General features: G+C 55.3%; 1 protein-coding gene across 2 annotated transcripts; it reads right to left on the bottom strand.

Moving 5' to 3' along the window:
• Window positions 1-31: 31 nt before the first annotated feature.
• RAB15 (RAB15, member RAS oncogene family) lies at window positions 32-22,702 on the bottom strand. Of its 2 annotated transcripts, XM_070418318.1 has the most exons (7): window positions 22,466-22,698; window positions 6,164-6,224; window positions 5,310-5,370; window positions 4,760-4,837; window positions 3,992-4,081; window positions 2,677-2,742; window positions 32-2,503 (listed from the first exon to the last, which is right to left on the bottom strand). In XM_070418318.1, exons 1-7 carry the CDS (start codon window positions 22,587-22,589, stop codon window positions 2,345-2,347), a joined length of 639 nt encoding a protein of 212 aa, XP_070274419.1. In that variant the 5' UTR covers window positions 22,590-22,698; the 3' UTR covers window positions 32-2,344. The 2 variants fall into 2 exon arrangements, with proteins under 2 accessions (XP_070274419.1, XP_070274429.1); XM_070418328.1 differs by lacking the exon at window positions 4,760-4,837 and having other exon boundaries at window positions 22,466-22,702.
• Between the last annotated feature and the right edge of the window lie 2,476 nt (window positions 22,703-25,178).

Here is a 25,178-nt window from a genome sequence, read left to right as displayed (position 1 = left end):
TCCCAGGAACGAATACAGGCATCCACACCTGTGGTTTGAAATAGTCTTTATTTTGTAAACATCTGTGTTTAAAATAGATGAACCCTGCTCACAATTCATTTACTGGACCCGAGACACAGCACACAGAGTTCACCCGTCACAGGGAGATGGGGGGTCAGGAGTAGGTGGAGGGCCAGGGCTGGGGTTGGGCTGAGCCTTAGGACAGCAGGTGCAGAGGTGGGAGGTGTAAGCAGGCAGGAGTGCCTGCCTGTTCAACAGTCTGGGCCTAATGCCAGACCCCAGGCCACCTTCTGGGTTGGAGAAGTGTAGGGGTGGGAGGCCACCTCTGGAACCTGATGAATGTAATGCACCCTAACATCCCAACCGTCCTCCGGCTCCCACCCCTCCCCAGCTTCGGCCCTTGAATGGGGCTAATCAGCCCTAGAATCTTGCCTCTTGCTTTCCCTCCCAGAACCCCTGGGGCACAGTTAAAACAGTTCCCGTGTCCTGAGGGGTAGGGGAAAGGCCGAGGTGCTCAGCATGTCCCCAGGGAGAGCTGCAATACTGGCCCGGGGTTGGAGCCAAGGCGAGTATGACCTCCCCTCTCTGAAGTCTGGGCTGAGGGCACTCTGAGAGCGGACTCTGAGGGCTGAAGTGACCGCCCTCCCACCCCCAGGCGATGCTGCTGGTGTCCTGACACCGGAGGAGCCAGTCTCAGGAAGCATTCCCAGCCAGCTCTCCATTCTTCACCTGCCAACCACTGACTGCTCCTGCCCTCCTTTCCTTCCACTCTGCTAACCCGCCCCCCTCCCTGTGTCCTGAGTCACCCTGGCCTGATACGCCTGGAAGAAAGGGTTAGTGATTTCATGCCCACACCCCATTTTTGGTGTAAGGAAGCGGGGCTCTTAATCCTTCTCGCGGGTGTGCCCTGGATTTTGGCCTTAGTTGGTGCATGCTCAATGCCCAGTTGTTCCTTTTAGCTCCAGGCCCAGCCATGCCATGCAGCTAATACGTAGCTTAAGGATGATCCTCCGACTGTGGAAGGCAGGTGGGAGCCCTGCTGGGGCTGGTCACTGACTTGTCCCTTCCTCAAAGGGCCTTCTTCGGGATACTCTTGGGCCATATGGGGTTAAACACCTTCTTTCTGAACAAAGAGCCCTGCAGGAGTCCTGTTCCCGCCACCTGCAGCCACAGTGAGGCTGGCAAACCCGCAAGCCTTGCCCTCAGGAGCCAGAGGGGCAAGATGAGCGCTTTGTCTGGAAGAAGGAAGAGAACAGCACCGAGCACTTCCTCAGGGCCTGCCTCCCTTCTTCCCATGAAGTCCCCGCTCCTCTCCCACAAACTCTGGGTCTCGTGAAAACCTTGAGGTGAAGGCTGGGGTCAGTGAAGGCCCACCTCTCACCTGCCAGGGGGTTGTGGGAAATGCTTTTCTCACATAAGAACTGAAGGGCCCAGGGAGTCCATATTCCCCCCTGGCCTGCTCTCCCTTGCTCGTAACCTGATATATAGGAACTAGTCCTTCAGTTCCCAACCCTCTGCAGGCTTGTCAATCACTGCCCGGCTCTCCTCGCCCCTGCAGTGCCCTCAGGCTTTGGTTCAGGTCTTTAATCCAGGAGCCCAGGTGGGAGGAATTGTGTACGTGCAGCACGGGAGGTAGAGAATGGAGGTGACATTTTCTCCTTGCCACTCCTCGTCATTTATTTTCTCCTCTGAAGCACCTGCCTCTGAGCCCAGTTCCCCAAGAGGCAGGCGGGCAGGCAGCCAAGCAAGGCCCGAGCTGGGAGAGGTAGGGCAGGTTCCTCCCCACCCGATGTTTCACGTTCCCAGGTCAGTGGTGAGGAGGGCCCGTGGCCCAAGGAGGACATGGGGAGGGGAGGTGGGAAGAAGCTCCCCACCTCTGGCCCACCCACAGAGCAGGGTGGGGGTTCTCCCAGGAGCTGGAGTCCATCCCCCTGGACAGGGTTAGGAAGAAAGGAAAGAAAGGAGCTGCACCAGCAGCCACAAAGCAGGACGCACAGGGCTCAGGGCGTGGGGGGACAGAGAGAGAAGTGGGAAGAAGAGAGAAAAGCGGTCAGGAGACAAGACCCACTGAGAAGGAGCCTCAAAGTGGCCTCAGCCCCGGACGACGCTCTCTGGGGAGCTCATCGGGGCTCATAGCAGGCTGCGGCGGGAAACGGGGGAGAGGCTGGGGGCCGCTCAGAGGTGACAGCGGAGCCACCCTCAAGGCCAGGCTGGGGGAGTAGCAGCTACTGATGTTCCACGGGGTCACCCAGATGAGAGGAGAAGCAGGGCAAAGCCCGGACTCCCTGTCTGCCGCAGGCCTCCTGAGGGGAGGGGGGACTTGTGGGTGCTCCACGCAGGGCCCTCAGCACCAGCAGGTTTTTGAAGAGTTCACTGGGCCCTCAGGTTTGCTCTCATCCTCCTCGAGCTCTGCCAATGCCAACTCTTTGCTGGCACGCGTCCGGACACCGTCCAGCTCCTTCCTGTGGGCCTGCAGCACCAGCTCCGTCAGACGCGTGAAAGACTGGGGAAACCAAGGGGCGCGGGTTAGTCCATTGTTCCCTCCTCTTCCTCCTGCAGCCCTGTAACTGCCCAAGGGGTGAGGCCTCATCTCGGGGCTTCTGTCTGCCACCTTCTCCTCTGGCTTCCCCACTGCAGACTCAGCCAGGGACCGGCAGCTGGGCCTGGAGTCCTCACCTCTTTAATGTTGAGGTTGGTGCAGGCACTTGTTTCGTAGAAGTCCATGCCGTACTCCTTGGCCAGCTGCAAGAGAGGACATTCCTGAGAGGGAGTCAGGGAGGGAAGGGAGGCGCCACAGCACCTGCAGGTACTTCTGCCTTTGCCCTCACAACCCATCCTGAGCTGTGACAATTTCTCAGAGGAGGTGACTTCTCAGATGAGGCTAAGCTCCTTCTAAGACCCAGGCTAGCACAGACACAGATGCACCCAACAGATGCCAAAACGTGGTGGCAGGACAGCACACTAATGAGCAACATGGGCTTTGGAGGCAGAGAGACCTCGACTTGAATATCAGTGCTGCCACTTAACAGCTGCATGACCTTATTCAGCTGTATGACAAGATACTTATTCTCTCTCAGCCCCAGCTCTGCCATCTGTTAAAGGGCGATGGATGACAGCGCCTGTTAACCAAGGTTGTGGAATGACTAAATGAGGTCATGCATCTCCAAGCACTTGCTTAGCACATGCAGGGCTCAATAAATACTATTATTCCAGCAGGGTCTGCTTCTACTTTCAGATTCTTCAATAACTAGGCATTATTTTTTAAAAAATATATATTTTTATCAATTTTAGAGAGGAGGGAGAGAGAGAAACATCAGTGATGAGAGAATCGTTGATCGACTGCCTCCTGCACGCCCCACACTGGGGATTGAGCCCGCAACCCAGGCATGTGTCCTCGACCGGAATCAAACCTGGGACCCTTCAGTCCACAGACGGACGCTCAGTGGATGGGTGACTTGTCTCAGTGGCATCTGTCTGTCTTTCTGTCCTCTGTGTGCTTGGGCATCCCCTCAGCACCATCCTCCTACCCTCCTTGCCCCCAGGGCCTCTCTGACTATGGGCCCTTCATTCCACATGTACCTTCCTACCTCCTTCCAGTGTAAGGGTAGGGAGGGGATGAGGAGGGGGTGGAGGACTGTAAGACGGCAGCGATGCCTGGGTGCTGTTAGAGAAAAAGCCAACACCTTGAAGTCCTTCCTCATCACTAGCACTGGAATGAGCTCTTAAGCAGAGGGAATCTTACTCTGGGGGACTTGGAGTTGGGAGAGTTGCTTCCCAACAGGTCTTTGCATCAGGGTGGACCCCAAATCACTGTCCCGGAGGGCAGAAAGCCAACTCTCAAGGATGGCAGCTCACCCAGCGCCTTGGCCCATCATGGGAGGTATGAGGGGCCTGATGGGGGTGATAGAATCCTGGGTCACAACTCTCAGGACTGGCCTGGAAGGTAGCAGAGAACCCCAGGGATGGATGCGGCCAGCTCACCGCCACGTACCTGCTGCCCTTGCTCTCTTCCCACCTGCCGCTTCTGCTCTTCATCGGCCTTATTCCCTATAAGGATCTTCTGGACACCTTCGGGCGCGTACTAGGGACAGAGGACAGGCAGGGCCGCCAGTGAGTGCTGCCTCCCTCCCACCTCCCCACACACGTCTACACCGGCCTCCACAGCAGCACCAAACTTCAGAGCCCTGGGACAGAGTGGCCGACTGGGTGCAGCTGCCGGGCTCCCCCAAGAACCATGGGTGACCACAGTGTCCTGGAGACAGTCTGAATAGGAAACACTGGCTGATTCTGAGGGGCTCTCACCCCCGCCCCAGCCTAAATGAGGGAGTGCTTCCTTAGACTGCACAACTGGTACCTAAGTTGGAAAGGACACTGGCCTTAAGCCCAACCCCTCATTCTACAGATAAGGAACCGTGGAATCAAGAGAGTTCAAATGGCTTGCCCAAGGCCCCACAGCTACCATGGCAGAGCCAGGACTAGAATCCCCCCTGGCCCTGAGATTCCGGGGAAGAAGCTGTTCACAGGGTAACTCACTTCTGGGCAGCCTGGCAGGGTACAGAGCACGGAGGGCATGGCAGCTTGGGCTTCTCCCTATAGAGGACTTACCCAGAGGTCTTCATCCTGGGCTGTGGAGGGCAAGCTTTCCTGGCAGCGTTTGCTCGCCAACCCCGAGGGCTTCGGCCTTTCCCATCTGGCCCTCCCTTCGCCTTCCCCTCTGAGGTGCCCTCCCCTACTCCAGTGGTGAGGTGGCATCTCCTACCTCATCCACATCACTGACCCACTTCATGATGTGCTGGTAAGAGCGCTCGCTGCTAATGTCGTAGACTAAAAATATTCCCTGGGGGAGAGAGCAAGAGAGAGGCGGGGAGGGGGATGCGCACAGGCATGAGGCCAGAAGCCGTGTGGTGCCTTAAATGCTGGGTCCCACTCTCCCTGCTCTCTGCTTAGCATAGTAAGGACCCCTCAGCACCCAGATATATCTTCTTCTGTCTCAGACCCCCAAAGCTATTGCTTCCTAGGCCCACCACAAAACTCTCTGAGGTAGAAAGCCACCAAACACTTGGACCTGGGTCTTTAGCCCAGGGTGGATGGAGGGTGAGGGTGGGGGACCTGCCTACAGTGAGTGCTCAGAGAATCACTGATGAATGAACGGTCCACGAACAACTCAAAGACCACCTAGGGGCTCCCCTCCCCAGCAGGCAATCCAAGGGCCCTATTTTGGGGGTGAGTGGCACAGATATCTCAAGTACCCAGAGCCGGGAGTGTGGGTGGCAGCATCCCACCTCTGAACCCTGAAAATGGTGGCTCACCTGGGCCCGTCGATAGTACTGCTTTGTGATGGTCTGATATCTCTCCTGCCCCGCTGTGTCCCTGCAGTAGAAAGCCAGTCCCTCAGAAGAGCGGGGACCGTAGAAGCAAGAGAGAAGGGAGGAGCAGGAGCTGAGAGACCCTGTGCCTATGAAGGAAAGACTGGGGAGCTGTAGGGTGAAAATTAATGGGGCTTTGGTCTCTCAGGGGATCTGAGCATACCTGAGTCTGCAGGAGAGGTGCCTGGTCATCTGGTGCTGACAGGGGTAGTGGGCCTTTTTCACTACATCTGCACCAGAAGCCACAACCATAACTGGGCCTTGACAACTCTCTCTAGAATTTGGTCACTGTGGCCAGACTGGATGGACTGCTCCACCTTCAGATCCTCTGAAGGCAATGCCCAAACCACTCTGGAGTTGGGAGGCAGCTGGCAAAGGCAGTGAGTGTGGCCAGGAGTGGAGGCCAGAGCCACAGCGGCCCCCTGTGGCTACTTGTGGGAACTGCACCACGCTGCACTGAGACCCTCTCACCAGCATCCCACCCTAATAGGCCAGGTATAGCCCTTCCTCCTACCAATCCTACCATGAGGTGGCACAGCCCTAGGACAAAGCCTTATTCTAAGGCAAACCCAAATCTGTATGCGCACTTTCTGCCTTTTGGTGACTTGTGGTCAATCCCATAGTTTCTTCAGGATGAGATCAAAGATTAAGGCTCCTGGGAGCAGGAGATGGGCTTTGAGACTTCCGTTTCTCTCCAGGGAACAGTGGCCAGTTGCCCCAGATGAAGCCTCAGGATTTTACGCGTGGCAGTGGCAGCTTGGGAGCAGCCCGAGGTCCTCTCCTCCCACCCAACTCACCAAATCTGTATGCGCACTTTGATGCCATCCACCTCTATGGTCTTCATCTTGAAGTCGACACCTGGGGAGAGGAAGAGAGCGAGAGGTAGGAACTGAGAGCCCACCTCGACCTGAACGGGGAAGGCCGGGTGCTCGCACTTGAAGGGAGCTCCTTTGGTTTAACTTGGCAGAAAGATGGCATGATGTGAGGGCCTTCTATATGTATAACTGATTTCAGAGACAGAATCATTGATAGGCTGCCCCCTGCACACCCCCTACTGAGCCCACAACCTAGGCATGTGCCCTGACTGGGAATCAAACCGTAACTTCCTGGTTCATAGGTTGATGCTCAACCACTGAGCCACACCGGCCCAGGGGGTAAGGGCCTTCTTGAATCAAAAACTGACCCCAAGGAAGTTTCCTGTGCTCTGAATAGGGCTCTCCTTCCTCCTTGAGCTGAAAGTTGTCAGCAGTAAAGAGCCTGAGGTACAGGAAGTGAATGAAGGATCACAGGGGGATCCACTCCATCACTGCCTCGGCCCCAAACGTGTCTCACTCACTCATGTGTGACCTCTGGGAAGGCTAATTCCTACAAACAGCGATCCACCTCATGGGCCTGGGTTTTTCTCTCTCTGCCTTATTAACAATCAGGAGGGGCTATGGTGCTGTCCTGAACGTGGGGAAGGTGCATGGAGCCCGGAGAGAGGACTGCTTCCCACCATGGTGTGTCTGAGGCCCTTGGCACCCAGCAAAGGGCCACCAAGGAGAAGGCCTGGGGAACCTGCTGTTGACTACTGGCTTGCTGTGGGAGGTGCTGTGGTTTGCTGGGAGCCTGGGCTTTGGCGTATGGCCTGGGCTTGAATTCTGACTCTGGCCACTAAATTCATAGCTATGACTCTGGGCACCTTGCTTCTCCGAGCCTCCATTTCCTCATCTGTAAAATGGGGCTATTACCAGTCATTTCGGTGGGTCCCTGAAAAGAACAAGTGGCACCGAGTGCCAGGCACCCGGTGGCTCGTCAGCCGCCTGCAGCGATCACCATGCCCTAGTGCGGTCCTGGTCACAGTGGGGCCCGGGAGTGATTGCCAAGGACCGGATGAAGAGGCAGTGGCACAGCGTGTCGTGGGGGAGGGAGAGGAAGACAAACGGGTCTCTGGCCGGATGGGGCTAAGCTGCCACAGGACACGGGACACGCAGTGATCTGGCAAACCAGCCCAGGGCAGAAACACATTTCGGGGAATTTGCAGGAAGAGAAGTCAGCACCACCAGCAGCACACGGGCTTGAATCTGAGTGATGACAGGGAGATGAGCCGATAGGTTTTTATCCCGGTGCCTCTCCCAGCTCTGACTGTGCCCAGTGAGTCAAAACTGTGTCTAATAGGTTAATTAAGCTTAAGTCTCCGCGTACTCCCTGGAGACAAGTCAGGAATGGGCATCGTTAACGAGTTTGCAGGTGGAGAGCATGGGAAAGGCAGAGTTCTGGACCGTAGTCCCCAGGCTGCACAGCACAGCACTGCACAGCCTCGAGCTAGAACTCCCCACATGGCTGCCAACCCACCTGGGCATCAGTTCTTTGCCAACCGGAATACTTCTGCCCTTAGCCAGCCTGTCCCCAGCTTTCCACAAATTCAGGCAGATGAAGTTCAGACTCTTCCCTCTCACCACCGAGACCAGTAATCATTTCATTAGAGGGAGAAAGGGTTCAGAACGAACAACCTGAACCGAATAGAGTTGGTCAGACGTGAATCATTTTGCCTGCCCACGCCGATTCCTCTCTATGGAGCTGTACTTTTCCAACGGACAGTGCCTGCAGCCATTCTTCCGAGTGTGCGGAGAGGTGAAGAGAGGAGGGCGAACCAGGGAGGGGGCACCTGGCCTTGGTGGGGGCAGGAGCATGCTCACGCCCTCCCTAGACAAACAGTTGTCAAGAATTTGCCTCTCCCCAGTACCTGGCATAGAAGGGAATAAAGAAGTTCTTGTTTTTCTTCATGCTACCGTGCCTTCTTCCGGGGGCGGGGGGGGGGGGGGGGGGGGGAGGACCAGCAATTTTGTTCACATTATAGTAAACCTAGCCCATCCTCATACTAGCCGAGCAAGTCTAGTGCAGCGTCTCTCGCAAAGTGCTCACAAGGGGGCTGCAAAGTGCAGCCCCAAAGACCCCGAAGGTGGGGGCCGGGGTAGAAGGTTCTACATCCTGTATTCCACAAACTCTATGGGAACTGTGTGCCCTGCACGGTGCTCAGTGCAAAGAGTGGCAAAAACGACACAGGCTCCCTGCCTCTCAGAGCTTAGTGGGAAGGAAGCAAAGGCCCCGGGGGTGAGCTAAGAGCCCGTGGACAGCACAGCCACGGCAGAGGCCTGCTGAGGCCCACAGCCCATGCACCACGTGCCTTGAAGGAATGATGGAGAGTTGTATGCTAACTAGGCATAGAGGCCTTCACCACACTTGGTGTCCCTGTTTCTCGGAAGGTCCCTGAGAAGGGCTGAGCTGGGCGAGGAGATCCCAGCACTAGGGGACCCCCTCCCCCCCCCACCCCGGAAGAGGCAGGGAAGACAAGAAGGTGCCCAGCTACCCTGGGAGTGAGAGCTGGGCTTGGACTCCCTTGCCCGCCTTCCCTCTCTTCTTAGCTGTGTGGCCAGGAACTCTGGGGCTCATAGCACCCCCACCACTTGTGACCTTGGCCCTCCTGACCACCCAATAAACTTTGTTTTAACGTCTCAGAGAAGCCAAATGCTTCCGTTCTGTCTCTTCATAAGCACTAAGGGAAAAACACAGAAAGCCTATGCCTTCGGTGGGGGGGATTTTCCTCTTCCCACCCACTCCCTCTCTTCATAAATTTAAAGATGAACAGCCCACGGATCCTCAGGGGAATCTGTTCCTTCTGCTCTACTCCCCCACACCCCGCACCTTCCGCTGGGTCCACCTGCGAGCCCACCCTTGGCCCCCCACGACCTGTGCCCAGCCGTGGCCCCTGCCGTCTCCTTGAGTGGCTGCTGGCTTTTTCCATTGCTGAGCACGGCGGGCAGTCAAAACACTGGCCTTGTTTAGTCGCCTGCAGACTCATGCTTTGTCACCTCAGCTGGGCCCTCGCGGCTGCTCAGCAAACTGTTTAATCGATGTGTGTTCACCGCTCACATTCCTCACAGCTACTGTCCTCCCCGCTGAAGGCTTCGGTCCCAGTGCATCCCCTCCCCTCAGCTGAAGGCCTTCCAGAGAATACCGGGGCCTGTCCGAGGCAAAACGATGCTGCCTGATGGAGCCTTGACTCAGGCCCACCTCCATCCCTCAGAATTTTCTCTTCTCTCCACCTTCCCTGGGGAAGAGTCCTCTCTCCTTCCCACGTCTCCCCCGCAGCTGTCTGCCTCAGCCCCCTCGGGTTCACACCTTAACAGGTTCGCCCCTCTCAGCTGCATCCTCAGAATCTACAGGAGGAAGAGCGGTTCTTCACCCACCCCCACGGGTTCTCAGCCTGGCTCCCTGAGGCAGCACTTCTCAGACTTCCAGGGGCTCGCAGGCCCAGGGAGACGCAGACTCGGACCCAGGAGGTGGTAGACCAGGCCCGAGATGCTGCAACAAGGCTCCAGGGGAGGGTGACGCTGCTGGTCCATGGATCACACGTCTGACAGCAGCTTTGGGGACAGCGGTTCTGCAAGCGTGGACCCCGGACCTGCAGCCTCAGCATCAGGCAGCACACAGAGTTTGAGAACCACCGTCTCGCCCATCTCTAGGCAGAAGCACAGCCCAGGCTCGTTACCGTACTTACAACGACAGCACCCCCCCGGTGAGGGGATCCAGAACCCTCAGTTCTCCCGCCAGCCCCATGAGGCAGGTGGGCGTGGAGATAATCATTGTGAGACACGGAGAGGCCGAGTAATTGACTCACTCATGTTCCCACATCTTATGGCTGAGCCTGAACTGGACACCTGTCTCTTTAAAACCTACCCGGGGTACTCCTCACCCGACCAGTGGCTTCCTGACTGGCCTCTCCGAGGCTGTGGAGCCTTTGCTGCCACGCCCCGGGCCCCACCTGCTCTGGTATTACGAGGCGTCTGGAAGTGAAGCAGTGGGCGCATAGGGGCAAGCCCGCCACAGCCTACTTTCGGGGAACCCTTGCCCCTTGAGAGTGCACGATTCCACCAGCCAGGAGCATCACCCTGGACAGGGCCACCTCGGTGTCCCTACAGAGCACCTGCTTCCTGCCCCAGGCCCAGGGACGGCTCAGGTGTGAAGAAACTAGCAAACCACCCGGCACAGCTCCCGCAGAGGTTCCTAGAGACCCTGGAGCACCAGGAGAGTCAGGAAGATGGAGCCCCTCCCAGCCACATGCCGAGAGCATGGCGAGCAGCTCACCGTTCTGCCCACACCTCAGATATGGTGACTGTGGTGTCTGCCCCACCCAGTGCCCTTTTCTGGCTGGAACTGCCCAGCCCACGGCCTCTGCTCAGTGTGTTCTTTGCAGAAAAGCAGCTCCTGACTGGACCAGGGTGGATATCTGACCGAAAGGAGGCCCATCGATGGGCTTGCTGATGACCTCCGAGGTGACCTGGCGGAGAGGGACCAGGGGAGCTAGCTAAGCCAATCAAATCGGCTCCCTCCAGTGGTAACGAGAGGAGCATGGGGCAGACAGATGGGCAGAGAGGCCAGATGCCTGAGGCCTAATGCCTAAGGCAGGAGTGTGCTGGCCGGAGTGAGACTCAAGGCGCTGTGTCCCAGCACAGCTGCCAGGCCACGCCAGACCCCATCTTCCAGCCTCATAGCGCACCCCATTTTCTTAGAGAGCACCTCAGGATACCTCAAGAGTCAGCCTGTGACTGTCCGCTGCTACCTAATGACCCCCCTACCCCCCTTCCCCCTCCCCCCGGCTGGCAGGTAGACATTGCAAGTGAGGGGCTGGGAGACGACTTCTAAGATGGTGTGACCTGCTCCCTGCTGCCTCCAATGTTTGTGTCTTCTAGCCCCAACTAGCACCTAAGGGGCAGATAATATACTTTGTATTTGACAGAGGTTTTTGTTTGTTTTTAAAACCTCTGCCCCCATGCAGTGCGGGGCATCGAGTAGTATAAGGAGGGACGGGTGCCCATGGCTCAAGAGCAGGGGCATGTGTCCTGCCCTCTGAATGCTTCACAGACACTAGCAAGAAAAACTCAGTTAAGGACAGTGCCAGGCCCTGAGGCACCGTGGCCTCCGGCTCTTCCTGCTGTGTCCCTGGCTGCGAGGCCTCTGCCCTTCCACCAACCCCAGCAGCTGCCAGGCCACAGCCGGAGGCCTGGAGCAGTGAGAGCTGCTGTTAGGGGGACAGGTGAGGCCCTCCTCGGGGCCCAGGGGCGGGTCAGATCAGAGGGACAGGGCAGGGGACAGGCACAGGCGCTCACTTGGCTCCTAAGATACGTGCCGTGGGCAGTAAACCAAGGCTGAGCTTACGGCCTCCCAGTCCAGCCGTGGAGACTGTGGAGAGAAGGGGACAGGGCACCCCCAGGGGGAAGGACACTCCCCACCATCACTGTCTCTCTCCACGGACAGCCCTGAAGCATGGAGGCAGTCTGGCTGGAAAACCGCACGGCGTGGGCACTCAGAGCCCAGGTGTGAGGCCAGAGTTTGCTTCCAAACCTGCCTTTACCGCGAGTTACCTGTGTGGTCTTGGGAACGCTACAGAACCTCTTTGATTCCGTTTCCTCACCTACAACATGGGGTGACAGCCCCTGATGTGGGAGTTTTTGTGAGGATTAGGAGATAAGGAGTAACACCCAGCACACGGGGCGGGCACACGGAGCTTTGTTAAATGTTAGCGGAAGAAGCTACCAGCTCCCTGGGGAGGATGAGACTCGGGAGCCCAGGGGACTGGAAAGAGCTCTGGGAAGCAGGAGGGCTCACGCTGGGCAGCGGAGGCAGAGAGGCCAGAGGAAGAGCCAGCACTGAGCTGGAGCGGTTTCACAAAAAGAAAACGCCACCCACCGTGGAGCCCGAGGGCCCCCAGAACCCGGCTGCGACCTGACATCTGGAAAAGCGGGGGTGTGCCTGTTGGTGGGCCAGCACCTCACGGGTTAATGTCCGGTGCCAGCCTGCCTGCTGCCAAGAGCCACATGCTTCGAGTGGAAAAGGGGCTCTTCGGGGTGCCAAATGTTATCACCGTGATCAACCGCAGCCCAAAGGACCAGCAGCGTGACCTGAGCCTTTTCAGGAGCAATGAGACGCCACAGCAGGAACAACTTAATACACCTGAAACCCAAGGCCGACACCCAATCCCTGGAGCCGTGTTGGCTCCAGTTACCAAGCCCAGGTCCCGGGAAGGCCCCCAAACCAGCATGCGCTGGACAAGAGGAGCTCACGTGGGTGTGACAGGAGGTCTCCAAAGAGCAACCCCAAGACCAGTGTAGGGATGGGCAGACCCTGACTTTGCCACCCCAGACAAAGCATCAGAGTAATCCCCACTTCAGAACCCCCTTGTCTCAGCCAGAGAGACCAATGGCACTCGGAGACCCATGTCACCATTCCCCCCAATGGAGGTAAAGAGCGGAGCGCTAAGAGCCAAGACTCAAGAGAAGATTTAAGACAAAGGCTCCTGGCACACCACCGTCCCTCATGCCAGTTAGGTGGGGGGCTAAGGGAGAGCGTCTTTGCCCCGCACCTGCCACTTGCTGTATCCTCCTCCTTCCTTCTCTCTGGGGACCTTAGCCTCAGTGTCCGGGGACTACATGCCCACTGACCTCCTCCTCTTACCCATTTGCAGACTGACGACCCCTCATGCCGGCCTCCTCCCTGCTCTGAGCACATGCTCAGCCAGCCTTCACCCCATCTTGCTCTGGGAGTGATGGGAAGCAGAAACCAAGAGGTTCTGGTCTTTGGCAGACAGACTCCTGATCTTCTAATGCCAAGGCCATGTTTTAACCTCCAGGATACTGGGGTCAAAGGTCTGATGAGGACGCCCACCCACGAGAAAGACTGCAGATTTCAGAAGTTTACTCGTCTTTTTGTCCACATACACACTCACAACCTCAACAGGGAAGGTGGTTTGGGGTCTAGGACAACTCTAGAGGCTACCATCTTCATGTCAATCGTCACAGGCCAGACTTTAGAATCCCAGGAACCCAGGGTTTTTGTGTTTGTTTGTTTGTTTCATCAGGCAGAAGGGTTTCCCAGCCAAACTCGGACTCCCAAGATGCTGGGAGGAACACATTTCCCCAGAATCTGAGCCCTAGGAGCTCCCTCCTCCAGAGCCCCAGCCATGAGGTGGTCCTGGGAGATCGCTCCAGCAGCCTGGTGAGCGGATGGGCTTCATCTGACACCAGCAGTGACCCTGAGCGACAGGCAAAACTGACCTTAGTCTAAGATACAACCCCTCGTCTCTTCACACACCTAAGAGGACCCCCTCAAACAGGGATTGCGGGAGCATGTTCTTGCTCCTTCCTACACCTGAGCTGCTCCTAGGACATGTATCTGAGCAGAAGAGCTACAAGCTACTGGAAACACCCCTACAGTACTCCACCTCCCCCCACCCCCCACCCCCGCTCTCCCCACAGTCTCAAACATGTGTAGCAGAGTGAGTCTCTCTTAACTGTCATAAGAGTCCCAATTAACCAATGCTGTTTGAGACTTCCTTCAGGGAAGAGCAAAAGTCCTCTAAGAAAACTCATTTATTTATTCATTCGAACAAACTGCTACTGAGCACCTATGATGTGCCCAAAACTAAGCTCAGAAGACACAACAGTGAATAATACAGGAAGATCCTTGTCCTCAGAGAGCTTCTATTCGCATGAGGAAGACAGATAACACATAAGTAAACTAACACATCATTTCAGGGAATGATGTGTTAAGAGGCAAAAGCAGAATCATGGAGTAGACAGTGAAGAGATCTGTGTGCAAGCTGCTTCCGATTAGCTGGTCAGAGAAGACCTTTGAAAGCAGGTGACATTTGAGCTAAGAGCTGAATGACAGGAAGGTACCAGCAGGGAGAAGATCTAAAGCAGCGGTCATCAACCTTTCGGACCTCGTGGACCACCAATGGTCCGCAGACCACCGGTTGGCAACCACTGATCTAAAGAATCAGGGTCCCATTCAGGGGAAGCAGCAAATACCCATCAGACAGGCACACATGTCAGTCAAACTTACAGCTCCTCAGGGAGAAAAGGAAGAGGGACCAACATGATTCCTTCCATTGTTATAAAATGAAAAAGGCACGGCAAAGCCCCCCTTCCCTTGGGTCTCATGGGGACCCACCCTCACATGTGCACACGTGTGCACCCCCACACACATGCATGTAAATTTGTGTGCAGGCTCTAACCTGAAAAATGTACCAAGAAACTTCTCAAGCACTAGCAAGGCCAAGTTGAGGGCTTCGCACCCCCCTTTACATCTCTACACTGAATGCACATGTGTGCAAAGCACACTATTTCTATGTGCGTAGCAGGTACACAAAGTGGGTGTTTAGGAAACATCGGTTCCTTTGCCCTTGCCCTTTCCACTGCCGTGTGCACAGCCCTCCATGGGGGCTCTGCCACATGTGCTGTGTGCTCCAGCTAACCCTGCCACACTCCTGTCCGGCAGACCCCTGATCTGGGCCTCGCCTTACATTGGGCACTGACCCCTCATTTGTCCACCCTCCTCCTGAGCCTCTTCCCAGGCAGGGCTGCACTGACAGGCAGCAGAAGGTTCTGGAAGGAAGACACAGGCTGGGAGCCTCAGAAGCAGACACATGGGGTGGGGGAACAGGACCTTCAGATGCATCTACCTTCACATAGAGCTCAGCAAAGATTGAAGTGAACGTACGCTGGTCTGACCAGGACTGGCCACTGCTCACTGGCCCAGCCAGGCCAATACTGCACCTCCTCCCCCACCCCCTGACCCCCTGGGGAAGCCTTCTTAGTCTTCAAGGCCCCACTCAAATGTCACTTCCTCTGTGATGCTTTCTCCAAGCTCCCCAGGAGGAATTAGTCACTCCTCTGTGACTCCAGAGCTTTTGCATCCTATTCCGGTTGTCTGTTTGGAAGCCTGACTCCCCAGCTGCACTGTAAGCTCCCAGAGGGCAAAACAGCACCCTATTCATTTCATCTTGTCATCGCCCGGTAGAAGGTAGATACTCATTACATATTATTCAACAAATTGAATAAATGAAAGAAAAAAATGAACGAGTGAGCGAGTGAGTAAATAAATGGAGTCAGTACGTGCCAGGAGAAAAGATGCGTAGAGAGAAACTCTAATCGGGAAGAGCGATCAGGAAGGACCCACATTATGAAGCCAACTGTCCTCTCTGTAGATCCCGGTGCCCTGGTCACAGAGTTCTCAGGAAATAGAGGATCAAAACAGTAACATGAGGGCAACACTCAGATCTCACCCTCAAAGGTCCCCCAGCCGGACTCCTCAGTCACACCCCGCCCTGCCCCCGCCACCACCCCCCCCCCCCCCCCCCCGCCTGTCCTCCAAGGGACACCACTGTCCCACGTCCCACAGCCCTCAGATGGGTGGGGAGCCACATGTCCTCTTCCCTTTGGCTCACAGGACGTTTTGCTTGGCAACCTGTGGAAGGACCTTTCTGGATGAGCAAGGGCATGAACAAAGCCCGATTGGAGAACTGGGGGAGGGGAGAAGGCTCCAGTTTGGGCCACCTGCCTGCAAGATGTGAGTCATCACTTATCTCAGGACCTCACATCTCCCAGTTATAAAACAGGGCTGATGGTTAGCCCTGTCCTCGTCAGTGGGCGGAATTAAATGTCTGTGGTCCTTGACAAAGCACGCTGCCCAGGCAGAACAGCCAAGGAGAGGTCAGAGGCCTACGCAGAGAATTGGCAGTTTTGCAGGGAAACAGGCACAAATATTAGATTACAGATGAAGGCACTCTGAGAAGAGCTGGCAATCGGGGTAGAAGGGTAATGCCAAATATCGACTTTCATGTTAGAAAGCTCATCACCATGCCGTCTGCGGAGCAGGAGGAGGCTGGGAAGAGCAGGAAGGAGCAGGAAGGAGCAGGAACGAGGGCGCCCAAAGCCGTGGGTGAATCTGCAGAGCTGTGAGGATGTCACAGGTGCACAGAGCAGCAGAAATGAAATCCTTGGAGGGTTTCTGAGCCATTATCGGGGAATATGACCTTGGGGAAGGGGGTGGACAGAACATGGCCTGGGGCAGAGTGGCACCTGACAGAGCCCTGAGGCAACCCCTCTCCCTACTCCTTCACACCTCCTCACCAACTCTTCCTTCTCAGCCCCGGGCACTGCCAAGGCAAGGGGAAAACTGGCACAGGCTCCGGAATGAGCCTACTCCTGCGCTCCCTGGAGAGTGAGATGATGGGCCCCTGACTCCTGCCTGTGCTGTTCACTGCTCTGTCCCCGGCTCCTCACACCCACCTGACACAGAGTGGGTGTCCAGTAAGCAGTGCCCACATGACGACTGCACCTGGCCTTACATAGTTTATGCCTCTCTACAACTTTCTTATGCGCTAGGAATAACAATGATGATACAATGACAGCAGCTACCATTTTTGGAGGGCTCTGCAGGTGCCTCATATTCCTTAGCCTCTAATCTTCACAGTGACCCTTAAGAAAGATTCTGCTATTGTCTTCAATTTACAGATGTGAAACCCAAGCAGAGATGTTAAATAAATGTGGGAAGGTCCTGGAGCCAGGGAGGCCATGGGAATTTCACCCAGGTTGTCTGCGCTCTTTTCTTTCTTTTTTTAACTTGTTTTTTATTGACATAGTTGAACTTTACAAGTGTCATAAAATACTGTGTAAACAGAGTATTCAGACAGGAAAAAAGCAAACTTAAACATATTAACCAGATTAAAGCATGCAAAAGATCCAATGATACTTACATTAAAGAATAATATGCTAATGGTATCTAATTTACCCACTTTATATTGTCATAAAAATGTTAGCAAAATTCAACTTGAAATTTGGTGGACTTGATTCTCTATTTATGTATAAGATACGCTACACCCTTTGCATGTATATGGTTAACTTTACTAGCTGTGTTACAGTACACTTAGAGAAGTTTGGTATCGGTATATATTTACAGTCCATAGTGAGGTAAATAATGGTTAGAAATGCAGTCTCCTAATTTTCTCTATGAACTCAGGAAGCACTAATGAATTAACCACATGAGTCCCTAAGTGACCAAAATTCCTTACTATTCACATTCACATCTGTGCTCTTTTCACTCTACTCACAGCATCTCACCTTCCCTGCCTTTCTGGGGGGGGGACTTTGGGAACAGGGTGGGAAGAGACCTGCCTCAGGCTGTCTGAGCGCATGGGCCCAGCCCCAGCCCAGCCCCGCTCACAGTGTCACACACAGGTGCACAGCGCCTCACGGTCTGGGTCCCACAGACCCAGTGCTCAAGCACCGGCCTGAAGTTTGTTAGAATCAGCTCTCCTCTGGTCCTCCTCCAGCCCTCTCCCTCCCCTTCAGTCACCCACAAGTCCTTGCCCCGGGCTCTCAGTTCAAACAGAACTTCCTGAGAAAGGTGATACTACAGCACAAACCCAGCCTGAGAAAGCAGCCCTGAAGCCACAGTGGTTCAACCAGCCAAACTGGAAAATCACAGGCTGTGGCCTCCTCAGAACCCAGAGGGGTGAAGCGGAGGGAGGGAGGGGGGGCTTTAAAACAAAAGGTCTAGAGACCAGGGACAAACCAATGATGAGCAGGAGAAAACCAACTCATGGATGATCCCTTCAGCTTGCATTTGTGGCTTATATGTCACCCCTGGCTTCCATGCAGAATGGAAACCAAGTCCCTGCATGCAGCTGTCCACGTAGAATAACACATGGTCTCCTTGCCTGGACAGACAGCTCAGGTCGTATGAGGCCATTTCAGAAGTTGCCAGGTTGATGGGTGGGAACCAAGAACAGGTGATGGTGTGGAGTCTGGTTTTGGTGCCACAGGAGGGGGTAAGAGGGGGGAGAGAATGGGCTGAGAGGTTCCTTTGTGCCCAGACACTACCGTAGCCCTGCCTGGTCTACTGCTGCAAGTCTTAACCCCTCCCGCAGCCAACACCCCAAGTGCTTTTTTCACCACGTCATTCCCCTGCTCAGAAACTTCCTACACTATTGTGCAGGCTCAAGTTCCACCCCTTCAGCCAGACCCTCAATGCCCTCTGCCCCCATGCATTCAATATTTATTGAGATTGTGGCTGGCCCTGTACTAGGACAATGAAAACAGCGAGGAATAAGATTTGGACTCTCCTTGAAGACACTTAAAAGTACAGTTTGGGAGACAAGGAGGTAAAGCAGAGGAATGTTTTCACTCTTCCCCTAAAAACCCCCTTCTCTTCCAGCCAGACTGCCCAGAGTCCCATGAACACCCACTCAATTCCCGCCTCTGTTGTCTCTGCTCCCGTTTCACCATCTGCTCCTTCCCCTACAGGAACTGAAAAGCAGCCCCCATTACGAGGCCTGGCTTCAGCGTCCCCTCCTCCTCCTTGAGCCTTCCCTGTGGTTTCTGGTCCACCGGGCCCCTCTCCTTCTCCGACGTCCTCTAGCACTTGGTTGTAGCAATGGCACTCACAATCCCCTCACCATCCACTGGCTGCCTCATGCACAGTCTTATATCATGGTTTAGCTGCTGACAATGTCTGTAAGACCTTTATTAACAGTACTGATCACGACCATCGTGGATCTCTACATTTGAAGAACGCTTCACCAAGTGCTCACAGATACATTACCTTGTGGTGGCCAAGGCTCTTTTGGCCTGTCTTGCTTGCCCACTAAATTACAGGCTTCTGGAAAGGTGGGCAGGAAAAGGTGGACTGCAGCACATCTCTTGATGCCTGTCACAGTGTTTTGTAGCGAATGCTCAATTAATTTAACAGATAGGACAGTCTTGTCAGGAAAGAGCAGAGAACCTTAAGGCAGCAGCTGCCCACCTTTGCACAGCATCTGTCTGGTCAGCACAGCTGCATGGGAAAGGCATGTCAGTGGCACAGGTACAGCAGCAGGCCACTGCCCACCGGCTGACTAGTAGGAAGAGGGTGGTCAGTGCCTACATGGGAGGTCTCCTCACTGCTCCCTGGCAGGCTGGTCTCTGGAATGCCACAGGCTCTCACAGGATGTGGCATAAACAGTAAATCACAAAAGTGCCAGCCTCGGTGATATCAACATGGTCCGAGCTCTGTCTTCGCACCACGTGGTGAGTTGCCTCATTTTCCCCATTCACAAAAGGCACCTCGATCAATGCCCAGCAAGGGGAAAGAATGTGCCTTAGCCCTAGCCAGTTCGGCTCAGCGGATAGAGCGTCGGCCTGCGGACTAAAGGGTCCCAGGTTCGATTCTGGCCAAGGGCACATGCCCAGGTTGTGGGCTCGATCCCCCCCAGTAGGGGGCGTGCAGGAGGCAGCCAATCAATGATTCTCTCTCATCATTGATGTTTCTATCTCCCTTCCTCTCTGAAATCAATTAAAAAAAAAGAATGTGCCTTAGACCAGGAGCAGCTTGAGAGAGATGACTACGTGTATTATGCACCTTGGAATCTCCAGGTCTCAGCACCGAGCCTACCAACAGGACACAGGCACAGTTCTGACTGGAAAAATTCATGAATATGACTTGGTAGTGGCCATTTTCTTGGCTCCTGGATTTGTCCCCTGAGTGCCCCTTCCATCGCTATGGAAAACTCGCTATCTCCGGACAAGGGGAAAGCTTTTCCTGATCATCTCACCCCTCCCCCACGTCTTCATTAATGCTGAAAACACACCGAGATGAGGCAGAATATGCTTTCAACAAGAATGCATTTAGGAGACCCAGTGGGCAGGCTTTAAAAGGCTGATGTGAAGAAAGACAGGGTTCTTTCTCTTCCATAGAATCCAAAATCCTAAACAGTCCTCTGCATCCTGGGAAACGGTGGACCCAGCCAGCAAAAGCAGAGGAAAAATTGCCCTAGCCAATGGATACACCACTGGCCTGCAGACTGACGGGTCCCAAGTTCGATTCTGGGCAAGGGCACATGCCCAGGTTGAGCACTCAAATCCCCAGTAGGGAGCGTGCAGGAGGCAGCCGATCAATGATTCTCTCTCATCATTGATGTTTCTATCTCTCTCTCCCTTCCTCTCTGAAATCAATAAACATATATTTTAAAAGAAGAAGAAGCAGAGAAAAAACGAGGAGAGCTGCCTTCAGGTTTTAGGTCAATATACCAAGAGCCTGTGGGGACAGGAGGGCTAGGTTGCTGTGGAAACACCTCCACCCAGCTCACTGACTCACCTCTGCCCACAAAGTGGTGGCCCCGGAGGGATTCTGAGCAGTCCCCGCCACCTGGGAGGGAAAACTGCCCACTCACCTGTCTGGCTGGAAGAAATGTCTAAGATGGGAGAAGACCAGGCAGAGGAGACATTAAGGAGAAGGGCTGGTGATTAGCGATGTGGGGGACAGGGACTTAAGGAAAGCTTTTCACAAGTTTCAGAAGGGTCGATTTGGTATTTCAGATACAACAGTCCTTCATTTGTCTGTGGGGCAGGGGGACGTGTCTCCTAGGGGGCCCCACAACACAGAGCAGGAGCCCGAGAGCTCCTGAAGTGAGGTGGGTGAGTAAAGCTCTCCAAGGAAACACTCTGGTCACTCCCAGGACATGAAATATGGTCAGGATGCCAGAATGAAGACTACTGCACTTCACGCAAGAGCCAGGGTCGCCAGACAGCCCACCGCCCTCTGCGATAGCTCAGCAGCTCCTGGCACCAGGCCCATCCCCAACATAACCACTGCCAGTTTCTTTAAGTGCCAAGCTGCTGCCCTTTGTCCCCACACCCGCACCTGCCCGCATGTCCCACCTGGCTCCTCAGCCACTCCCGTGCTCCCTCCCAGGCCTTCCTCTCACACCTCCTCTTTCCTCTGAGCGTTCCCCAGAGGCAGGCAGCCTCCTGGCCTCTGCGCCTTCCCATCCCTCCGAGATGCCTCTCCTCCAAGCGCCTGGACCTCCTAGGAGCCTGCCTTAGAGCTTGTCTGGGAAAAACGAAAGCGTCTGTTCCCTGACCTTACTAAGCCCCTTGAAGATAATGAAGCAAAGAGAGACTGAGGCCTTAGGACAGTGGTTCTCAACCTTGGCTGCACATGAGAATCACCTGGGAATCTTTTTAAAATCCTGATTTCTGGGCCTCATCCCGGAATTCCCAGGTGATTCTCATGTGCAGCCAAGGTTGAGAACCACTGCCCTAGGAGGCCAATGATGATCACAGTAACCACACCAGCATGACTCAGTTTCCCACGTGTGTGCGCGCTTGTGCTAAGTGCTTTTACTAGCGTTATCTCATTTATGCCTCACAACACCTTGGTGGGCAGGTACTGTTATTATTCCCATTCTACAGAGGGAAAACTAAAGGTCAGAAGCTTACGTGATACGCAAGGTCGTGTGGCCCCAAAGTGAAGTCTCCAGGCCTGTCTGACAACAAAGACCGCGTCTTCACCACAGGCCTGTTCCTCGGGGCTCCGCCCGCTCCCTCTCCTCTCATGGCAAGAAGTGTGTGTTGGGAGGGAGGGCGGAAGCTTCAAGTGCTAGGGCCCCGTCTGACCGGGAGGGGCACCTGGGCAGTGCTGAGGCTACTCCAGGCACCAGCCAGGGGACCTGTTAGATGTGGGTGTAAGTCCCTCAACTCACACCATGAGGCCACCATGCCCTGCCAGGCAAGTGATCTCATCCCTGTCCTGTCTGGGATGCCACCGGCCTGTCCCTCTAAGCCCGCCGGCCCCAGCATTGCCAGATCAGGGACGTATTCCAAGGCGGTCCTGCCCGCCTCTGACGCCCTGTCTGGACAGGTAGTGCTGCCGTTCCTCAGCCTCCTTCAATGCAGCCACTGCTCTCCCAGAACTGGCTCTGAGGGCCCCTTTCACACCTTACCTGAGCCCACTTCTGTGCCCCACCTGGAGGCTTACCTCCACAGCGGTGCCCTGGAAACTCATCCCGCTGGCTCCTCCCTCCCTCCTTTCTTCCCCTCCAGGCTCCACAGTGGGTCGCCCCTGAACTGAGTGACTTGGCTCCCCACCCTGAACCCCTCTTCTGAGCAAAGGCGTTAATCCTCCCCCTCCACCGGGGGTGTGGGGGCGTCCTTTCAGTGGCTAAGATCCTGGCCGCCCCAGCTCAGGGCACCCAGGCCTACACCCGCCCGGTTCTCTCGGCCCGCAGAACCCATCTCTAGTCACGGGCAGCAGCAGGGACCCCTCGCCTCCCAGGAGCCGAGGCTCGCGACCCCCGCCGGCGGCCCCGCACCCCGGGATGTATGCCCTCGCTTTGCCGCTCAGATCCCCGCCTTCAGACCCAGGGGCGAACCGTCCCTCCCGGGCTGGGCTGGAAGGGGCAGGGGCACCGGGCAGGTGGCGGCGAGGAGGGTGGGGCGCCCCGGGCCGCCGCCCCTTACCGATGGTGGAGATGTGCGAGGAATGGAACTCGTTGTCGGTGAAGCGGCACAGCAGGCAGGTCTTGCCCACCCCGGAGTCCCCGATCAGCAGCAGCCGGAACAGCACATCGTACTGCTTCGCCATGGCGGGGGCGCGGAGCCGGGGCTGCGGCGCGCGGCGGGCTCAGCCCCGCTCGGCCGCTGCCATCGCGGCGCGCGCCTGCCGGGGACGCCGCGGGCGAGGAGGAAGGCGGGCCGGCCCCGCGCCAGCCCCGCTCGCCGGGTGCCGGGAAGCGCCGTGCGGCGGGAGCGCGGTGGGAGGAGAGAGCCGAGGCCCCCGCCCGCCCCTGCCCCTGCGCCGCCGCGGGGAGAGGGGGCGGGGAGCGCGCGGAGAGCGGCGACCCCGCGATGGGGGCGAGGCCGGTGCGCGCTCCCCTCCCGCGGGGTGCGCGGCCCGGGAGCGGCCCCACTCCCTCACCCCCTCCCACCCCCCTTTGTGCCGGGAACTAGACCCCCGGGGAAACATTTTTGTGTTCTGCGGACATTCTGCAGGGTGTGTGGGAGGGAGCTCCCGTCCAGCCCGCCTCTACCAAACTCGGCTTTTGAGTCTCCTCTTGTTTCCCCAAATCACACCCCGAACCTGGCCCTGCCAACCTGCCAACTCCGCCTTCTGCCCCTGCAGAAGCCTGGTGGTGGTGGTGGTGGTGGGTGTGTGTGGGTGGGTGGGTGGGGGAGGGGAAGGAGCCCAGTGGTTGGTCCTCACCTGGGTTCATCCCAGTCGGGAGGCCCAGGGTCTGGATTCAAACGCTTGAAGCTGGGATCTCGGAACACTGGACAGTGCTGCTGGAATCCTCCCTGGCTGCCATCCGGCTTGCCCATGACCCTGTGTGACCGTGTCTGCCCTCCGCTGTCCTCCCCCATCCCAGTTTTCCTGTAAACAGGGAACACTGCTGACCTCCTTCACCAGGCCGAAAAGACAGATGATCATAAAAACGTTCCCAAATGCAAACTCTGTTTTGGGTCTAAGCTGCTCAGGGTAGGCGCTCAGAATGCCAATACATTATTTCAAACCACTAAGTATTTCGGCTAGCGTACATAATGGCACCAAGGAATGAATGGGCCTCTTTCAAGATCTAATTTACTGCCGCTGAATGTGTTAGCACTGGAGGGACGCAAATAAATGTTCTCTGGAGTCTAGAAAATTGCCTATTCCTAAGAATGAGTGTTAGGGGAGTCTGGCCCATTCGATCTTGAAAAAGTGATGAAAAAGTGTGTGTGAGTGTGTGTGTGTGACTTTTCAGGCCGAGTATTGGACGGAGAATGTGTTTTTCAGGAGTAGGCCATGGAAAGCAGTAAGTCCATTTACTTGAAGAGTTCTATTTCAGGCAAAGTGTCAAAATGTATAATAAAAAGGGGGAAAAAATCCTGAATTTGAAAGCTGTTTTGATTCCATTAAAACCTAAGGAAACGGATCCTGTGGGTTCCATTACGATTCCCGGTGCGTTCTCTTCTCTGGACGTACGCGGGGTTTTCCGTGCATGCGGAGGGCTCTGCTGTTGGGCATCCTTGGGTTTTGCCCAAGCTCCTCCGTTCACCAGTTATGCAACCTTGAGCATGTTACTGAACCCCCGTGCCTCCGTTTCCCCATCTGTAAGATGGGATATCCTCACAGGATTGTTGGAAAGGTAAAATAATTTGTGGAAGGGACTTAGCATAGTACTTGACAAGAAATGCCAAGAGGAAAACAGACCCTGTAATGTTTTCCCTGTGCATGTGCGGGTGGTAAATATATCCCCCCGCTGGCCAGGGATGTTTCCCAGACTCAGGCCTGTCCTGCTGGGATTTTTCTCACAGGCCCATACACAGCACTGAGTGCAGGTTCAACTCAGCCTGACCCCGCCTGGGCCCGCAGAGGCCTTCCCATTGATCGGCCCTCTAACGGTCAGTGCTCTCCACAGGCCGCGTACTGGGACCATTAGTGGCTCTTTGCTTGCCTCTGTCTGGGGAAACAGGAAAGAAGTTGTCAATGGAGGTGAGTTCTTAGTCCAAGAAAGAAACTTCACTTTGAAGGAAATGGCTTTCCCTAGGCAAGACAGGAAAGGAAGTGAGATTTCCTGACAAATCCAGGGAAACCAATGCCCAGACTCATAAAAAAAAAAAAAAAAAAAAAAAAGGAGGATTTTTCATAATGCTGGGCTCATCTCAAATTCAGTAGCTTAAATTGCTTAAGAAGGGGGTAGGGGGAGGGGCCCTAGGAAAGAGCATGGCGGCTCCACACCCTTTCCCCACACCTTGCCCCAGTGCATGTCTGTCCGGCTGTTCCTGAGTTGTATCCTTTTATAATAAACTGGTGATCTAGAACATATGTAAAGGAACAGTCTAGAAGTCCAAGCTTCTAGATTTTCCATTTTCATCCTGGCTCAGTTACTTGAAAGGTGGTTCTGAAGAGCCATCATACAGAGATTTCTCTCTCTTTCTCTTTCTTGTGTGTGTGCACATATGTACACACGCTGTGAGATGTTGGAACTGAGATCGTAGGATACTGTTAACAAAAGAACCACGCACACTTACTGGAGATAACAAAGCTTGTTTTAACCAGGGTGTTTGTAAATGAAATACCCAATTGCATCATCCCCTTACCTCAGTCACTCACTGGGACATTTTGGCATCCTCCCCAGTTGAGGTCAACTTGGACTGGGGCAGATGTTAGTAGAACGCAGAGACATCTAAGGAA

Source organism: Myotis yumanensis, unplaced genomic scaffold (genome assembly GCF_028538775.1).
Source record: "Myotis yumanensis isolate MYYU_CA2020_CCGP unplaced genomic scaffold, mMyoYum1.0.hap1 SCAF_1, whole genome shotgun sequence".
Taxonomy (NCBI): domain Eukaryota; kingdom Metazoa; phylum Chordata; class Mammalia; order Chiroptera; family Vespertilionidae; genus Myotis; species Myotis yumanensis.
The sequence above is the reverse complement of the archived record's forward strand: the minus strand, read 5'-3'. Positions and strand labels throughout refer to the sequence as shown.

Bases quoted from the DNA above. Each gene is read 5' to 3' on its own strand.
- RAB15 (XM_070418318.1), bottom strand. From the start codon at position 22,589: ATGGCGAAGCAGTACGATGTGCTGTTCCGGCTGCTGCTGATCGGGGAC. The intron at 6,225-22,465 runs GTAAGGGGCGGC...TCCTCTCCCCAG, and splicing joins CTCGCACATCTCCACCATCG to GTGTCGACTTCAAGATGAAG. The intron at 4,838-5,309 runs GTGAGCCACCAT...TCTCTCCCCCAG, and splicing joins AGTACTATCGACGGGCCCAG to GGAATATTTTTAGTCTACGA.